Raw genomic sequence first — 18,469 nt, forward strand, 5'->3', positions numbered from 1 at the left:
TTTTAAAGTAAATCCTATTGTCCTTTCCTTGCATTATGAAAATAAGCCAGGCTCTCTATAGACACTGCAAAATAAAGAAAATTACTAAATTTTACTTCCACTACTCAAGTATATATACTCTCATACAGTTAAGAATGATCTTTGTCGGGATCCCTGGGTGGCGCAGCGGTTTAGCGCCTGCCTTTGGCCCGGGGGCGATCCTGGGGACCCGGGATCGAATCCCATATCGGGCTCCCGGTGCATGGAGCCTGCTTCTCTCTCTGCCTGTGTCTCTGCCTCTCTCTCACTCTCTCTGTGTGACTATCATAAATTAAAAAAAAAAAATTAAAAAAAAGAATGATCTTTGTCTAATTAGTTTAAAATCGATGGGAAGATAGTATATGTCGGCATAAAATACTTTTGATGCTTTCATTTTTAATCCACAGAAATGTATCCATTTCATACTAAATTCACCCCAAATAGTAAGTTCTGTGACCTATGTTCAAATATTCTGTATCATGATTTAGCAACACACCGATTTCTAACCCGTGCTTTCATCCTCATTTTTTAAAAATTATCTTCCACAAACATGGATTCTCATTATCATGTGATGAAGTTACATTGAGAATAGAACTAATCCTCAAAATAAGATACATTTCTGCCAAAAAGAGTGGGGAAATGGGACCTGATCTTCAGTTGTATTGTAATTATAGAACCTACCGTAAAGCTCTGCGGAGTACACATGTGAAACAAATCCATGATATTAATATGCTTTGCAGCTGAGTTGTATAGACGTGGCTCCTGACTACATGTAATATATTCTGTGTAATTTTAGGCATATGGCTTTTAGGTTGTAAGAACAAACTCCTGCCTACTCCCACCTCCATCCTATTGCAGATACTGTGCTTTCATACACACCACTGCAGGCCAGTGTGAAACAAGCAAACAAAACGACAAGCAAAGGAAACAAGCACCCAGCTCTGCTGCCCCCAGGAGAGGTTGGGCCAGGGTATTGCGTGAAGAGGAACGGCATAGAGTAAGGGCGAGGTAAGGAAACAGCATTAGGTTGAGAAGATTAGGCTTCCATCAGAAGCTACATTTACCCAAATTCTCCCAAAGAAGGAGCAGAAAATTAGCATCACTATCTTTTATATGTAAATGTGTATACGTGGCTTACAGTTATAAGTGGACTTGGGTCCACGAATTACACGAAGATGTCGACAGAGTTGAATTGCTCCACACTATTACTGTCTACAAGAATTACTTTAAGAAATTAAATACATGATAAAACCCACGTTATAAAGGAACCATATAAACTATTTAAGAGAACAAAGTTTCTTTCAACATCCTCAGTAGTTAGAAGCTCATTCAAAAGAAACCTATTGGTAAGAGCATGTTACCAGGTACCTTACGGATCTGTACACCTTGCTTGACATACTTCACATGACTATGAACACTTACATGTGTGGTTACTGTCACAAAAATATTTGTGCTCCTATTCTTAATTAATCCAGGCTTTTACTGAATATTTTGTTAATTTGAAATATCTCTAGGCTCATACCATGGATCAAAGTGGTTTTCCATTTCATTCAGGTTCTAGGGCTTTATTTTTTTATTATGTGATGTGCCTTTTATATAAAAATAATTTGTACGAAATGTATGTTTAAGAGCTTTTATAGTTTGCTTTAATAAAATTCTCAACCATATTGTAAGCTCCTGTGGGCAGGACCCATGTTGTATGTATCTCATGTACCTATAGAGCCTAGAACAGTGCTAAGCTCATAGAAATCACTCAATAAAAGAAAGTTGATGGAGAGGCTAAGAGACCAGATTGCAATCTATGAGTAATGTTTAAGACAACCAGGTATGCACACTTTGGGTCAGGGTGGACGACTGTTTCTCTATTGACTTTTCCTCTTTGATATTATGCCATTAAAAAAAATAATTCTAGTACAGTTAACATACAGTATTATATTATTTACAAGTATACAATACAATGATTCAACGATTCTATACATTATTCATTATTACTTCTCCCTCTGGTAGCCACCAGTTTGTTCTCCATAGTTAAGAGTCTGTGTTGTGCCATTTCAACTGGTCTTTACATTTGAGCAGTACAAGGGAGTCTTTTTTATACTTCTTGAAGAAAACAGCTGTAAATATTTATTGAGTATGGGATGGTTACTTTTTACAAAAAGAGTAAATGATATAAATATAAGCCTGCATATAAAATAACTTGTCGTTTAGTTAGCTATATCATTTCTTCTTACCTTAGTATAGGAGCTAAATTTTAACTCTATACCTAGAAGTAAATTAAGCTATTGCTGAAAATGTAAAGCCTGTGAAATAAAATGAACATAAATTGCAGATACAAAAACAGTAGAAAATTTTCATCTTACGCATTCTTTGAGTATAGTTCTCTCTCTCTCTCTTTTTTCTTTTTTTGGAAACAAGTACACCAGAGCCTTAGTAAATTAACAAGTCTTTAGTTGATTTCTTAATGAAAGTTAGTAATTGTTGATTATCGTTTTTATCAGTTTATTGATTTAACTTACAACTTAAATGTTGAATCCTTTGAAATGCTTTGAAAATGGGCAAGAAATATTTGTGCAACATTATGTTGAGAAAATACTGTTGTAAATGGTAGGTGGACACAGAAAATGTGAGAGCTTAAGCACCGAAATGCTCTGGCACAGAAAGGGCAGAAGAAATTATAGCCCAAGGAAACACAATGCCACTACAAATGCAAGATTACACCAGAGACTACTAACAGAAATGAAGGAATAGAACAGAGGGATGTAAATTTGCTACAGGATTGAACAAAGTACGATTCAGTAATATGTGCTTCATAAATACTTGCTGACTGCTGCGGTGGTGGTGAAGAATAAGATATTCAAGCAAAATTAAGTGAATAACATACTAAGAGAATAAGTAGGAAACAGGAAAAAGATAAGATATTCTTAATAAGACTCTGGGACAAAGAAAAGTAATTAAACAATTGAGTTTATCTCTTTTCTCTATATCTAACCATCTTTTAAGTTCTCTTAAATCTACAGATATTTCTTATTGGGTCTCCTCGTGGGCACCGCCATGGTCTAAGTCTACACCTCCATCATTTCCCACTTGAATTACCCTAGAAACATGGGCCCTACATCTGGTCTTGGGCTCATCAATTATCCTGCACATCTGCTGCCACTGTGATATTTTGTTAATAAATTGAAAATCTGTTCATATTATTTTCCTTAATCTCCTTGGTATTTTCCTATGGCCTCCAGGATAAAGTTAAAACAACTTAATTTAGTCCAAAGGGCTTCTGGTGTCCTCTTTCACATCTGCCTTGTTTTCTAGCAACACCAAACTGCCATCTCACAGCCTTCCTGCTTCACACATGCTGTTCCTTCTATGCTGGATACTCCTTTCTCTCCTGTACGTGGTTAAAACTGACTCATCTCTCATGAGTTTCAGCTCAAGTATCACTTCTTCAGAAAGTCTTCATGACAAAAACATCTGTTTCTGCTGTAATTTGCTGGCGTATGCACCTAACTTCTTGGCATGGCCAAGGCAGGGAATCTGGTTTTCATTTCTGTGTCTGTTGTATGGCATAGACTTGACATTCAACAAGTCCTTGCTCGTGAAAGAAAGAGCAGAGAGAAGATGTGCAGCAATGGGCTATGAGTTTGAGCAAAAGTAATAATTCAAGATAATTCAAGGCCCAAACCGTACATATGTTACTTAAAGCAGGCAGTCAGCCACACTCTGAATAACCATTCAATGCTTGGCTTTCCAGGCACATAGGTTTATATTTACACTTGGCGTTGGCAGAGGTTCTGTGGAGGTAACAGACAAAGCTGGGAGAGAGTGCCACAATCTTATCTCACTTGGCAAAAGTTTAAATGCGATCTTAGAAACTCAAGGAGAAACGAACAAACTGAAATATTGCTCTCCAACTTGATCCAGCATTTCTTCAAAGGCAGAAGAGTGTGGTCTTGTAGAGGCAGCTCAGGTTTTAAAGTTGGACAGTCCTGGGTTTGAACCCTGATTGGCACTAGGGAATGATGCGACCTTGAAGATTCCGTATTTAACCTCCCTTAGCCTCAATTTCATTATTTGCAAAACAGAGTAAGTAACGCCCATCCTGCAGGGTTGCTGCAAAGATTAGAGATGCCTTGTGTGAGGCCATTATTCTTAAGGCCAGTGTAAGTACCCTTAAAAAAAAAAAAAAACAATTTAAAAGCCCTTTACAGGATGCCTCAATTTTGAGTAAGCAGCTAGAATTTGGATCTGAGGGAAAGGAACACATGTGCACCCAAGCAGCCCATAGCCTAACAGGGCCCCAAGCAGTTTTGTTATAAGCTCTTCGTAAATCTCCAATTGTCCTTCAAAGAGTTAACTCGAATTACCATCAAGCCAGCTGCTGAACCCATGGGATTTCCTCTGCAGGTGCCAGCAAGAATAGTCCTGCAAAAAATGAGAAGGTAGTTTTGAAATAAAACTCACACCTAAGTACTTGTGACCTTAAAGAGGAAAGAGCCTGAGGCTAGAGCCTCCGTTTATATTCAGAGTAATATGTGGGTTACGGGCTAGTCAGGAGCAGAAGCCATGAGTTGCCAGTAAAGGCTGCATCGTCTGGGCCTATTTCAGGTTGGTCTCTGGACTGCAGCATGGCACCAGAGCCAGTCGGTGGGAAGAGAGACTGTCTCCCAGGGCATCTGTTCATGAAAATAAGGAGTGAGGTCTGTGGTTGGCTTAAAGGGCAAATGGATTAGGGTTACAGGATCCAGTAGTTTGCTAATGATCTTTGGAATTCCCTGACTTGGAGCATATCACCCCACAGAAGGTCTCCTTGTGTTTCCTATGTCCTATTTTCTTCTTTTTATAAGAACACCAGCCATAGTGGACCAGCCTATTGCAGAATGACCTCACGTTTACAACTGGGTCTGCAATGGCCCTATTTCCAAATGAGGTCACGTTTTGAGATACTGGGGGTTAGGACTTCAACATATGAATTTGATTAGGGGTGAAGGAGACATTTCAACCCATAAGAGATGTGTTGATTGGTTTAGGAAGGAAGCCAAATGTAAACTCCAAAATAATAAGACCTAAAATGATGCTGCCTCTGGATTTAATGGGTTTAGGGAACGAATAAAAAACTCAGTGATGCATGCTAGCCCTGGCTCCAATTAGGAACGATAATTCAAGAGTGATCATATTTCTGACACTGAAATATCTGTAAGTTTTTCCAGTAAATAAATAAACAACACAAAGCTCATAAACAAGTGTTAGGAAAGATATTTGTGTTGTTTGTACCGGATTATAAATGATCAAATTAGACTAAAGCCAAATTGCTCTATTTATGTTGGAAAGAGTAGGACGTTGTAGGAGTTCCTGTACTTAAGTTATCAACTCAGGTTGATTTTACTGCTTTGAACAGTCAGATTTCTTCCCTGGTCATTTCCAAAAAAAGTCTTCACCTAGAGATGGAAGTTTTAAGGGAAGCTAAATGCTACCCATTTAAAAGAGGATAGTTAAGAGACGCCTGGGTGGCGCGGTCTGTTGAACACAGGATCCTTGATTTTGGCTCAAGTCGGGATCTCAGCGTCATGAGATAGGGCCCGGTGACAGGTTCCGCACTCAGAAGAGAGTCGGCATGAGATTTTTCTCTGCCTCTGCCCCACCCTCTGCGCGCGGTCTCTCTCTCTCTCGAAATAAATAAAATCTCTAAAAAATAATAAATAAAAATAAAAGACTTCAAAAGAGCAGAACAGGCCATTGTACCTCTGCTTTAGCTGCTAATTAAAGTCTCATCTCGGGCGGAGGGTCAACTGCCCCTCCTAGTCTCTCTAATGTCAAGGTCCAGTTGTTGACATCAGTTCATGATGGAACTTTGGAGGCCTCTAAAGGCTGTTCATGATCACATTGAACTTTGTTCAGCCTTTGTTTCTGATGCACATATTGTTAATCTAATCCTGACTTAAAGGTTGTGCCAATAAATTGCATTGAATGTTCTTTTTATTTCACCACTGTATTTACATACCACCCCCTGTACTTTTCAAAAAGCAAAATAGTGGTTCACAAGACATGTACTTGTGTTCCAAGGAAGTGATGCAATTGCTTTTGGCAAAATAATGAAAGTTTCAGCATAGTTCTAAAGTTCTCTTTGTATCAACATTTCTCGCTGTGTTTTCAGTTAGAGTGGGAGATTTTGCCAACAACCGGCTGTTACTAATCTGGTTCACAGCTGAATAAATCATTTTCTTGAAAAGGTTCCTCATCAAAACCTAACTATAAATGCCCGTAATCACCCAGGGTATCTATCTATACACCCCTCGTTATAGGAATTAGAGGAGCTGCAGATATGATCCATTGACAACACCCACCATGTACTTAATAATCTCACATTTCACATTTCGGACTCTGAAACTATAAAAGAAAGTAGCCCTTCTTTAGGGCAGAGATAGCTGTCCACACCCGCAGATGTTCTCCTCTCAGGCGAGGATGGAAACAGCTCCTGGGGGTGGCATAAATGGGAAAAGTTTAGTTAAGACCAATCTGAGACTGGGCACTGGGAAATTCCTCTGTCTCTTAGGCTTACATAGGATATCTGGTCAGTTGTCTGAAAAATTAATGTGTAATTGTGTAGAGAAAGGCGACCAGTGGCCCTGAACTATATTTCTGTAGTAACTCCAGTGATGAATACATGATAAAATCAAAACAGAACTTAAAGTCTTTCAAGCAGGAGGTTCTTCTTTGTGGACCAATGACCAATGTCTGATGATATTAGCACAAGTGTTACAAGAAGTTTTTATGTCTCTTGTGTCACTACCTGGGAAAGAAGATGGGACAAAGGACTACAAGTGCTTCCAGTCTCTACTGATAGAACAATATCAGATCAGAGAATGTCTCCATCACATTTTAGAACCATTCTTAATAAAGATTTTTCTTCTTCTTCCTCCCTTGTCCCCTCTCTTGCCTGTCTCCCTCCTCCTGTCTTTCCTTCTTCCTTTCTTTCCTTCCTTCCTTCCTTCCTTCCTTCCTTCCTTCCTTCCTTCCTTCCTTCCTCTTTCTTCAAATATTTATTAAATTATTGAATCTATTTGATTGTGTGCTACGAGGGAATAGGAGTTAGAGAATGATGTGAATCTATATAATGCAAAGGGAAAGAAGTGACATATTTAAGGTTTACAATATATAAGTGCTTCATGTTCACTATCTCATATCATGTTGCCCTTCCACGAGACTGTTACTGTAAACTTCTATCTTAGAGCTGAGAAACTTGAGGCCCATCTCTGGAGTAGGGCTTGATTAACTCACTTTCCCGAGGTCTATAACTTTAGATGGTGGGATTCCTATTCCAACCCAGGTTGCTTGGCTACAGAGCTTGGCTGCTTTTTTTTTTTTTTTTTTTTTAAGATTTTATTTATTTATTCATGAGAGACAGAGAGAGAGAGAGAGAGAGAGTCAGAGACACAGGCACAGGGAGAAGCAGGCTCCCTGCAGGGAGCCCGATGTTGGACTCGATCCCAGGACCCCAGGGTCATGCCCTCAGTGGAAGGCAGATGCTCAACCACTGAGCCACCCAGGGGTCCCTGGATCTTGTGTTGTCATTGTAACCTTCAAGAGGTTCCCAATGCTTAAAACTGCCAGCAAATAAATGCTGGTAATTATATTAGCTATAAGAAAGCAATTATGGAAATGATGGGATTTAAAAATATAGCATCCCCTAATGAATAAATAAATAAATCTTACCAAAAAAAGATAAATAAATAAAGACTAACCAGGAGAGCTACCCAGCTCAGAAGACAAGTTAGAGGCATCCTCTTTGTCGTCTTGGGTTCAGGTTCATTACCCTTCTCCACCTAAGTCTCAAAATACTATGTTGGAGCTTTAGTCTTCTAATGTAGGCTAATTCCTATGGAAACACAGCTATTTTAATGAATGATATAATAAGAGCAGTTTGGGACAGTGGAGTGGGAGGAGGGCAGAGAGCCTCAGGTACACAGAAAGGGACAAAGAGGTGGGCTCAGGACTAGGGAGGAGCGTTCGGGGAGAGAAGGGGAAGTGAGAAGGGATAAATGACAGGTTTTTTTCCCCATTTCTGCAGATTCTTCAGATCCAGTCCTTCCTACATGGGTATGTCCTTCTAGATTTTCAGTTTATTGACTGTTACCCTTCTCAAAAATGCCTATTCTCATTGAACGGCATCTATGGTTTGGCACCCTGCTAGGCACTTGACAAATTGTCACAGCACACTTATGCTATTGTCCCTTTTTTTTTTTTTTTTTACAGCTGAGAAAAAGAGGGATCAGGGAGCAGGCAAAGTAAAAGAAGGATGGAAAACAGGGCCATCTGAATGCAGACCTCCTGACCTTCTGCCAATTGTACCGTGTGCCATACTTCCCTTCACCACAAGCATGTGAGGGAACCCTCCCAAGGCAAGAAAACGACATTATACTCTAGCGGCAGCAGTGACAACAAATATTAGTTTCCCCAAATATTAGTTTCTTAAAACCACAAAAGCTCTTATGCCCCCACGCCCCCGCCCCAGCCTGCCTGTTGAAAGTTGGGCGAGGAGACTCAGCAGCAGGCCACCCTCATCAGAGACTCGGGCTACCCTAGGGCTTCCAACAGGGCTGGAGCCTGCAGCAGGGAAGGGAGCGCCCTGGAGCAGCACCCACCCACTTCCAGAGCAAGGGGTACTCGGGGCCCACTGAGGGGTGAGGGAGAGGATCCTGCCACGGGCGAGATAAAGGAGAAATGGAAGGTACTAGAGCAACACTACTATGCACCCCAGAACCTCAGCAGTTAAGAGTAGAATAAAAATGAAGAAATTAATGGCAGAAGGACTTCGGCTCCTTTTTTGACTCCAAGCGCGGCTTATTTTAAGCCTATTTTGTGTGTTGACTTACTTGCCCGGCGGGAGAGTTTCAGCAAGCAGCGCCATTTTAAATTATGGGGAGATACGGGCATATTTTTAGCAAAGCTGAAAAAACAGGTTGGTCATGGAAATTATCCAGTTTAGACATAACAGGGTATGGCTCACAGTTGCTACAAATTGCTGCTTTAGCAAATGGAAAATTTTTCACACGCAGGGGGTTAACACAGCAGGTCTCTGGAAGAAATGCAAGAGTGCTTAGGTACTTTGTGCAGAACAGAAGAGTCTGGAGTGCTTGTGGGACTTGGTGCCCTTTTTCCGAAAAAATGGAAGTCATGGATTTGCGGACTAAAAATATCTCCAGGCCGTCCAGGTTATTAAAGCGTGTTCTTTTTCGAAGATTTTTATTTATTTATTTATTTTAGAGAGAGAGAGAGAGAGAGCACCAGTTGAGGGATGTCAGAGAGGAAGGAGACGGAGAATCCTGAGCAGGCTCCAACCCAGTGCCAGGCTTGATCTTCCGACCCTGAGGTCATGACCCAAGCAGAAGCTAAGACTCTCAAGCTCAACTGACTGAGCCATCCAGGTGCCCCTATTAAATTCTAATTCAAAATCTTTAGACTGGCGAAAGCTTCTACTTTTAGGATTCTGTAAAACTTCCATTGACCTTGCACTACTAGAGCCAGAGAGTATGGCGCACGGGACAGGCTTTAAGGAAGGGTGGGATTCAAAACCCCCCTCCCAGAGTTATCTCCCCTAAGAGCCTTAGTTAATTTCCTATTCTCATCTGTTAATGCGGGAGATATTGATAAGTCTACATGGCAAGTACCACTGTAAAATGTATTTCTTCCTCCAAAATATATCGTGACGCTGTTCATCACTCTTCATCTCGGATACTCGAGATTCGAATTCACACAGAACTCATCTCTCAACTGGACCACCACTGAGAGCCTCCTCATGATGCTTCCTCTTCTTTCTCCAGCCCATTCATTACTCGGTAGACATAGGGATCGTTCTCACCCCAGGACTCTTGCACATGCTATCCCACTTCCAACCCCCACCCCCCCGTTTTCTGCATATATATAGCTCTGTCTCTTCCTTTGGTCAATAGCTTAAGTACTTTCTCAAAGCCGTTTTTCTTAAGCTTCCTATCGGTAGTTGTTTCTTCTTGGTTTTTTTGCTACCTTAGCTCATTTGCTTCCTTCATCGGGCCTACACCGATTTATAACCTGGTTTTCCTTTTCTGTTTACTTCTTCCTTTGTTTTCTGTCCTTGAATATGAGTTTCACAAGAGCAGAGACTGGCTTGATCTTACCCATCCTTGTCTTTACTAAGCACATTGCAGGTGCCAAAATAATGAGCAAAGGTGTGATGAGCAAAGGGAGTGTGAAGAGGAAGTGAGATAATTCAATGCATCTTTAAGCACCTGGGTGGTCCCCAGTATCAGCATCCGTCCCTTTTCTTTACCATGGCTGCCCAATCAGTCTATGCCTCCTTTTTGCATCTCTCAGCTGCAGGTACACCGATGTGATTCCTTATCACATAGAAATGTCCTAGGAATCTAAAGTAAAGGGCCAAAAGTAGTGAAATAGGGGAACAGAAAAGGTTATTCTTGCAAGACTTTGATATATTTGTCTGTTCTACATCTGTGCTTTTGTGAGTTATCTACTGACACTCTTACATGATCTTTCCTGTGCCAAATTTAGAGATTTGTAGTCAACTAACAAACATTTATTTCTTACTATCTTTTCCTATAGGGTAGGCAACACTTCTAAATTTGTCTTGAGCAGCGGTGTTGCAAAATTATTTGACTATTTAATGACATTTTCTCTTGTTATTTAAAAAACGAGTGGAAAATGAAAATATAAATATGCATAAGCTAGTGAAAAAAAAAGGTCAGAGTGAGAATACAATTAAGGCAAGGGTGACAATAATTCAGCATATAATGGATGGTTAACATTTAGTTGTTTGGGACACTTTGAAATTAAATTGATTAATAGTATCCTTACAAAAGAAAAGAATAAATTTAAAGAATGGCATGAAGTGCTAGATTTATTATCAAGTATTATGCCTAAAAGGTTAGGCATAATTATGAAATTTATATCATTTCCTCTCTGTGGAAAAGAATTCCACTCTAAAATGCATCTCTTGCATGTTTGGCTTTCTTATGTGTTTTTAGTCTGATTTTGTCTGAAAGCGGATTGTTCATGCTCCTTTTCCCTCCTGGAGGATGGACAAACCCACTCCCTGAGTTTACTTATGGGGAATTTGTGACTCAGTGAGGGGAAGAAACTAGTCCCACAAGCCTGCTTCAGTTCTTTCTCATCATTTGCCTGAACAATTTTAGAGGCTAGGTCTGTAGGCGAAGAGACCAGTCTTTATTTACTTAAAAGTAGCCCTTCATAGTTTGGGACTAATATTCATTTATAAATGGTGTCTGTTTTGGGATAGGAAACATTTACCAGTGGACAGCCAACAGTTCTAGATGCACGAGAAGAAAGACTCATAAGACATCTTTTGCTTTTGATTTCTTCTTGGTTAATTTAACCCTCCATAGGCTGCAGGGTGGTTACTTCACTTGTTTCTTTTTAGGAAGAATAAAGATCAACTGGTGGAGATCACACCTTGTGTTTCTCAAACAATGCTACTTTAATGAATCAGGTCTAGAAGAATTTTTGTGACTCTCCCACAAGCCTGACCTGCTCCTCAACTCTTGCCAAATTGTTCTGGAACATGCCTCTGCTCTTTGACACGTTCACTCTTTAGATTCGGTGGGTTCTGAGGTCACTGGACTTGGCCACGTTCTTAATATTGCTCTGGATTTGCTGAATGAATGTTGGAGTCCTGCTCACATTTCTAGCATTTAATCCCCCACAAGCCTATCCCTCTTTTTCTTCTATCACCCACTGCCCAAAAGGCAATTACCATCCTCACTGCACGAGTATTATTTCAAGTTCTCGGTAGCCATCTGAGCTAGTGGTTACCTGATAGCACAGAAGGGCCCAACTGCTCCAGAGTATCCACATCTTCACTAGACTTCCCACCAGTTTCTTTCAGCAGATGACAACCGGATCAAAATATGAGCAGCCCAGGTTGGAATGCATCAGTGACCACCCAGCTCAAGCTAAGGCTTAGCACAAATGCCCTTGACATTTTTCTCTTTTCAGTTAATGGTGCATATCGTTGTTTTCCAAACTCTTTCACAAGGCTTACAAAATTCGCCATGACCTTTACCACGTGTCTAACTTCATCATTCCTTTCCCTTGAACTATACTCTCCTGAACTATTTTACATTTATTTCTTGATTCCAATTTTAAACTGGCCATTCCTTGTCTGGAATATTCCTCCCTTCTCACCAATGTCTCAAGTATTTTCTGGTGTTGTGGGACACTTTAAAAGGAGGTGTTCATCCCCTTTGGACAACTTAGAGATGTGTGGCTAATTTAATGTTATTCGACTATTCCTATCATTCAAAATCACAAAGCAATTGAGGGCATAGGAGAATGTGGAACTGTATTTTGTAAATGGAAAATTATGAAATGCCAAAGTTTTTAAGTGAAGAGGTCTCAACCCTGGAGACTTAAACTGTTCCAAGGGTTTTGTAGGAAACAAACATTTTGTGTCTTTATCTGTGTGCATGTGTGTGTGCATGTGTGTGTGTAACTCACTCCCATCACTTAAAACTTTTCTTTTGAGCCTATACCACACACTTGAAGAGACAACGGAGGAGCTCTGCAGATAAGGTGCAAAGTACATTAGAATCTAGTCCAATATTTAACTCTAAGAAAGTATTTCAATACCCACAGAGCCTTTGAGAAGCGTGCTCTGACCATCCTTGCTTATCGTTCATGATCTCTATCTAGAGGAAGTGTTTGGGGAACAGAGTCATCCACAGCAAGAGTAGGGTTGTCAGGAGCAGCACAGACATTGACTCCTGCCTGGTTAGGAGCATTTAGTGATGAGGCCACATTATAGCAAAGAACGCTAGAGTTGGAGTGCCCCACTGAAGAACCTCCTATACTAAAATGTGTCGGACTAACACTTGAATGGCCATCAAATGTGAGCTTGCACCTCACCTACACTGTCTCTTCATTGTCTCCCCATCTCCATGTTTGGGGTACAGAGACTGAGGACAAAGGTCTCTACAGGAAATGTCTCCACTTTATGACAGAAGTACAAGGATCCTTTTCTGACATGTTTGCTGAAGACTGGAGAATTTACCCTGATGCACACCTTTCAGATTGATAAGAAGGTGGAAACAAAATTTAGATTTTGTGATATGCTTATGGTTGCAATATCATCCTGAAGCTGCAGTCACTATAACAAAGATTTCACGATACCATTCAATAGATCCCAACTTGACCAAGATCAGAAAATCCATCTTAATTTCAGACACTTGAACTGAGAACTCACAAACTTAATTAAGCCAAGAATGCAGACTGACTTGAGAAATTACTCACAATTCAGATTAAACGCCTCTGATCATTTTTCTTTCTCAGTTCCTGCAAGGTCTACTTCATTAAACATGCTTATCTGTTTCTGTATAATTAAAAAAAATATCCTGTAAGGGAATGAAGTACATAAAAAAAAATAATCAAATATACTTGCTGAACTACTTGTGTATGAAGTTGTGCCAGTTTCCATTCGTGGTAATTAGGTCATGTCTCTCCACTTTCTTTAAATATTACAATAATGAGTGTAAATTAGTACATTGTTATTTTCAAATTAATGGCAACATATAAAACTCAATGTTCAACTTTGTAGGGAGTGTTGGGTTTGTATAACAGGACCCCCAGGCGGTAAAGCATGGTCCAGGCTCTGTGTCAGGCGCTACAGGCAAACCCTACTATCGCCTCACACTGTGTCCGGAGCCCCCACTGAAATCCATGATTGTGTTCTCTAGCACTTACATTATGTTTTGATTATTCTGAACATTAAAAAAAATATTTTGTTTCTTAGGATTCTCAAGCACAGACAGTCACCCATTTATCAAAACAAAACAAGCCATAGCATGTATAAATATAAATTTTTAGAACATGTATACACAGATCAATAAACAAAAGTGTATGGAGTGTAAGTGTTTCTAAATGACATCATGACCTTATTTTAGTTGCAAGGACTCAGCGTTGATGTAGGCCACGCACGACCCCATTGGCTTTAGTGAATCCCAACAAGGCAGCCTGGAACTCCACAACCCCAGTGTCCCGCGGTGCGAGGGACAATACTTGTGTATTGTCAAATGCAGAAGTTAACTTGAGTTATCCTCCTAAGTATATGAAGTTCCTCTTTACTTTCAGAAGGTGAGATACGATACATGTGTCGAGCATCTACTTTAAGCACGGTGCTAGCCGTACCTCCGTGTGATAGTGTGTCATTCCCACAACGGCCCTGACAGTAACAATCCTTATCCCCATTTTTACCAGTGAGGAAACTAAGTCCTAGGGCAGATAACTGACTTTCCCAAGAACATACTAATGAGGCAAGGAAGCAAACCCAGGCCTGAGGCCCTGGAGTGTATTCCTTTCCTAATTTGTCATGCGATTTCTGGTCGCTGAAACCCTTCCTACGGACTTACACTAGGAATGATGAAAACTTCTCAAGGACATATAAGGGCAAATCAAGGAATGTAGAATGTAGCAGGACCTGGAACAGGACACCTGTGCCCATGCACACCTGATTCCTGGGGCAAAGCCAGTCAGGACCCCAGCCAAGTGCACGGGCCGCAGGGCTGGGCCTCAGTCCTCCGGGAGGGAGGAAGGTCAAGCAGGAAAACTGGAGCAGACGTCCAGGTTGACGGGCTGTGCCAGGGTGGCCTGCAGGCCAGCTCTCCACGGGCACCTCGAGCCCGCCCGACGGGAGGTGCAGCTTTCAAAGGGCTCCCGAGTGTCCTTCACCCACCTCCAGAAGCCGAGTACTTTGAGAGATGAAGAGAGCTTTCTGTGACGTGGGAACTGCCACTTTGGGGTGCTTCTTTCTGATTTCACATGAAGGGCACATCAGCAATATGCAGCTGGACGGGCTCGGGCTCACCAGCGTACGACTGTGCACACTCTTTGTAAAAACCAACAGCATTTTGATGCCAAATCAAGTCAGGTTAGGTTGTGTAAGGTCGGTTGTCCCATGACTCCGAGTCCTTGGAAAGCACCCAGTTCAGCCCCCGGAGTCACTCTCTGGGGCTCACGAACGCACACACACGCCTGTGGGGCAGAGGCCTGGTCTGAGTTTGACATCAGGCATTTTGTAGGAAAGGCCGGAGCCCATGCTCACAGCCCAGTCTCTCACGGGCTGCATTTCACAGAACTGCAAAGCTGTGAGGACAACATTAAATGGCGGATCTGCAGCAGGGGGGTGGGGTGCATTTTTTTAAGATTGGCTTTTGTGCCTCCTGGTTGTATTTCTCCAGGTTGGAAGGGGTCATGATTGATTTGCTTTTCTGCTCAGAAAATATAAAAATTATGTCTGGGGAGATACAATAGGTGACACAGAAATCAAAGCCTTTGAAGTCAGGCATCCTAGGATTTCAGCCATTAGCCAACTCTGTGGCATTTACGCTCTCTGAGTTTTGGGGTTTTCACTTGCAAAAGTACCTCAAAGAGCTCATGTAAAGGATAAATTAGATAAAACACCAAGTATATAGTTAGTACTAAACATATTTCTTTTTTTTAAATTTTTCATTTATTTATGGTAGGCACACAGTGAGAGAGAGAGAGGCAGAGACACAGGCAGAGGGAGAAGCAGGCTCCATGCACCGGGAGCCCGACGTGGGATTCGATCCCGGATCTCCAGGATTGCGCCCTGGGCCAAAGGCAGGCGCTAAGCCACTGAGCCACCCAGGGATCCCTATAGTTAGTACTAAAAAAAAACCATTATCTGTTAATATTCCAGTGCCATCTTCAGAGTGGTAGAGATTTTCATGTTAATCGATATGTCACGCACAGTGTTAGTTCCCTTATATCCATATTATCTATAATTTGTTTAACAACCACAGCTGGAAACCATGTCCAGATAGATGCTTCTCATTATATAGTGTTAAATGGACTGGAGCAAAAAGAGTCTAGGGGTGCTGGGTGGCTCGGTTGGGTAAGCATCTGCCTTCATCTCAGGTCATCATTCCAGGGACCTGGGATGGAGCCCTGAGTCAGGATCCCCGTTCAGTGGGGAACCTGCTTCTTCCCCTCCCTCTGTCCCTCTCCCCTGCTCTCTCTCAAATAAATAAATAAATAAAAATTTTACTAAAAAAAGAAAAAAGAGTCTAGAGACACAGAGATGAATCTAGAGGTTATTAGGACTTAAATTAAAAAAAATTTTTTTAAAGAAGCTATTAGACTGGTTCAGATTTAGGAGGTCTCATGAAGGTGGTGGTAGAGAGGAGAAGGAAAAACCACTTCGAATTTGGCATTGGAGAACAAATGTTGGCCATGAGGGTAAGGAATAGCAAGGACTGAAATAATAAAAACCCTCTTTTTTTAAAAATTTTTTATTTATTTATGATAGTCACAGAGAGAGAGAGAGAGAGGCAGAGACACAGGCAGAGGGAGAAGCAGGCTCCATGCACCGGGAGCCTGATGTGGGATTCGATCCCGGGTCTCCAGGATCGCGCCCTGGGCCAAAGGCAGGCGCCAAACCGCTGCGCCACCAAGGGATCCCTAAAAACCCCTTTTTAAATGTGATCTCTCTGGATAAAATCCACTAATGATAGAGCACTGACTTGGCAAAATATTCAAATGAAAAGGTAAGGCTGTAAAAAGCCATATCCAGAAATGACATGCTAGGTAGCGTTTATCTCCTTCATTCAGTACCAGGAGATTTATTTTTTTAAGCATCTGCTGTATTTCAGATACAGTGCTAGGATCTGGTGCTGTATGATAGGACTTGTCGTACATAATAAAACTTTACTGACTCAGAGATATGGAAGCCGTACTTCTCTGGAAGTTTGGGTTGTACGTGACAACAACTACAACAACAACACCTCAAACTTTTAAAAAGGATGTTAATTGCTGAAATAACTGAAGAGTCTCTTGGTGCTCACCTGACCTATGGAGAATCTGGGTTTCTCTGAATTTTTTTTGCTCTTCCTTCTTCTGCATCGGTTTTATTCTCAGGAGTGTTCTCTTCGTGGTGGCACGATGACCAGCAAAAGCTCCAGACTAGTCATCCTTACTAGTTAGGCAACCTCAGCAGGAAAAAGAATTGGTCAACTTCTCACACCTTCTTAATAGTCCTAGCAAAATTCTGGTGATGGGGATGTTCACGTGGTTTGGATCCCATTGCCCTTCTTGAACTAGTTACTGTGGCCTGGGCTTGGCCCTAATGAACCTTACGGACCTGAAGAAAGGAAGGTTACTCCAGATAGAATGACTGAAGTGTTCTTACCAGAATTAAGAAGAAGAATTGGGTGATCAAAAATTACAAATGTTGACTCTCCTCTCCAACTGAGCCAAGCAAGGGCCCCTTTCGTTGTAAGTTAACAGAGATCAATCTCAAGGGCAGCCCAGGGGGCTCAGTGGTTGAGTGTCTGCCTTTGGCTCAGGGCGTGATCCTGGAGTCCCGGGATCGAGTCCTGCGTCGGGCTCCCTGCATGGAGCCTGCTTCTCCCTCTGCCTGTCTCTCTCTCTCTCTGTGTCTCTCATGAATAAATAAATAAAATCTTAAAAAAATAAATAAATCTCAAACTAGCTTAAACCAAAATGAAACTTGTTATAAAATCTCATGGAATCCAAGAGCAAGGAATGTAATAAGACCTCAGAAGGAACAGAAATGAGGAAATAAAATTAATTGACATTATAACTGCTTCCGCATCTCTCTCTGTCTCTGTCTCTGTCTCTATCTCTCTGTGTGGCCATGTGTTAGTCTTTATTTCTTTATTTTTCTCTGCACAGCTTCTGCATTTGGGGTGTGTCCCATTCTTCAAACGTCTGTTTCTCACGACATGTGACTATCTCACAAATCTGGAGGTTGTATCTCCTTGGTTTCAGACACTCACAGAAGACCAGTGACCTTATCTGACTCTCACTTCAAAACTGAGCCCACCTCTGCACAAAGGGGCAGTTCTTGGGAAAAAGAGGCTACTGTGATGTGGATAAAATACCAAAAGCAGTCTAGTACAGGCCCACCAACTTTACTGAAAGAAGACCTCGCTCTTGCTCTGAACCTCATCCTCTGGACCGTAGTAAGTATGCAAAGTGATACCCACGCACGACACCAACAATGGCCATCTGCGTCAGGATGCACAGCAAGAGGAAAACCCCCCGTAATGACTGACTTACCGGGAAGCGGCAAGTTGTGCGCAAGTGTTACCCCATCCTGAGGAAGGGGTATTCGCCTCCTACCCATGTGCTAACATATCTCAGGAGTTAATGAGGCAGATACAGGAGGCAGAGCTGCTTCCCTCGGAGACTCACAGAAGAGCTGGGGAGGCAGCCAAGCGACCCGGTGACTGAACATCTGCTGTGGTAGATCAGGGCTGAAGGAGGGCATCTCATCTCCGAAGGCTCCCGAGTTGCAGAGGAGCCAACCTCCTGCTTCGACGAGGGTTTACTGGTTTACTAGGGCTGCTCTGACAAAATACCACAGAATGGATGATTTCAAAGACAGAAATGTACTTTTTCACCGTTCTGG

The 18,469-nt window shown here is 41.6% G+C and overlaps 1 protein-coding gene and 1 long non-coding RNA gene across 6 annotated transcripts in view; one reads left to right on the forward strand and one right to left on the reverse strand.

Annotated features, from left to right (window-relative positions):
- The window catches only part of PTGER3 (prostaglandin E receptor 3), a 185,258-nt gene that overhangs the window by 77,054 nt on the left and 89,735 nt on the right, over window positions 1–18,469 (forward strand). Inside the window, exon 3 of one of the 5 annotated variants that reach the window (XM_072754877.1) lies at window positions 8,266–8,957. The exons of 3 other annotated variants lie outside the window; for them this stretch is intronic. In XM_072754877.1, the coding sequence (XP_072610978.1) occupies window positions 8,266–8,301 (36 nt within the window). In that variant the 3' untranslated portion in view covers window positions 8,302–8,957. Of the gene's footprint in view, window positions 1–8,265; window positions 8,958–18,469 lie in introns of those variants that run through there. One more of the 5 variants, XM_072754876.1, reaches the window with a different exon arrangement.
- Window positions 1,115–12,016, reverse strand: LOC140598399 (uncharacterized). Its single transcript, XR_012000826.1, has 2 exons — window positions 11,836–12,016; window positions 1,115–4,437 (listed from the first exon to the last, which is right to left on the reverse strand). It is a non-coding gene; the product is annotated as an uncharacterized lncRNA (long non-coding RNA).

This window comes from Vulpes vulpes, chromosome 3 (assembly GCF_048418805.1).
Source record: "Vulpes vulpes isolate BD-2025 chromosome 3, VulVul3, whole genome shotgun sequence".
Lineage (NCBI taxonomy): Eukaryota > Metazoa > Chordata > Mammalia > Carnivora > Canidae > Vulpes > Vulpes vulpes.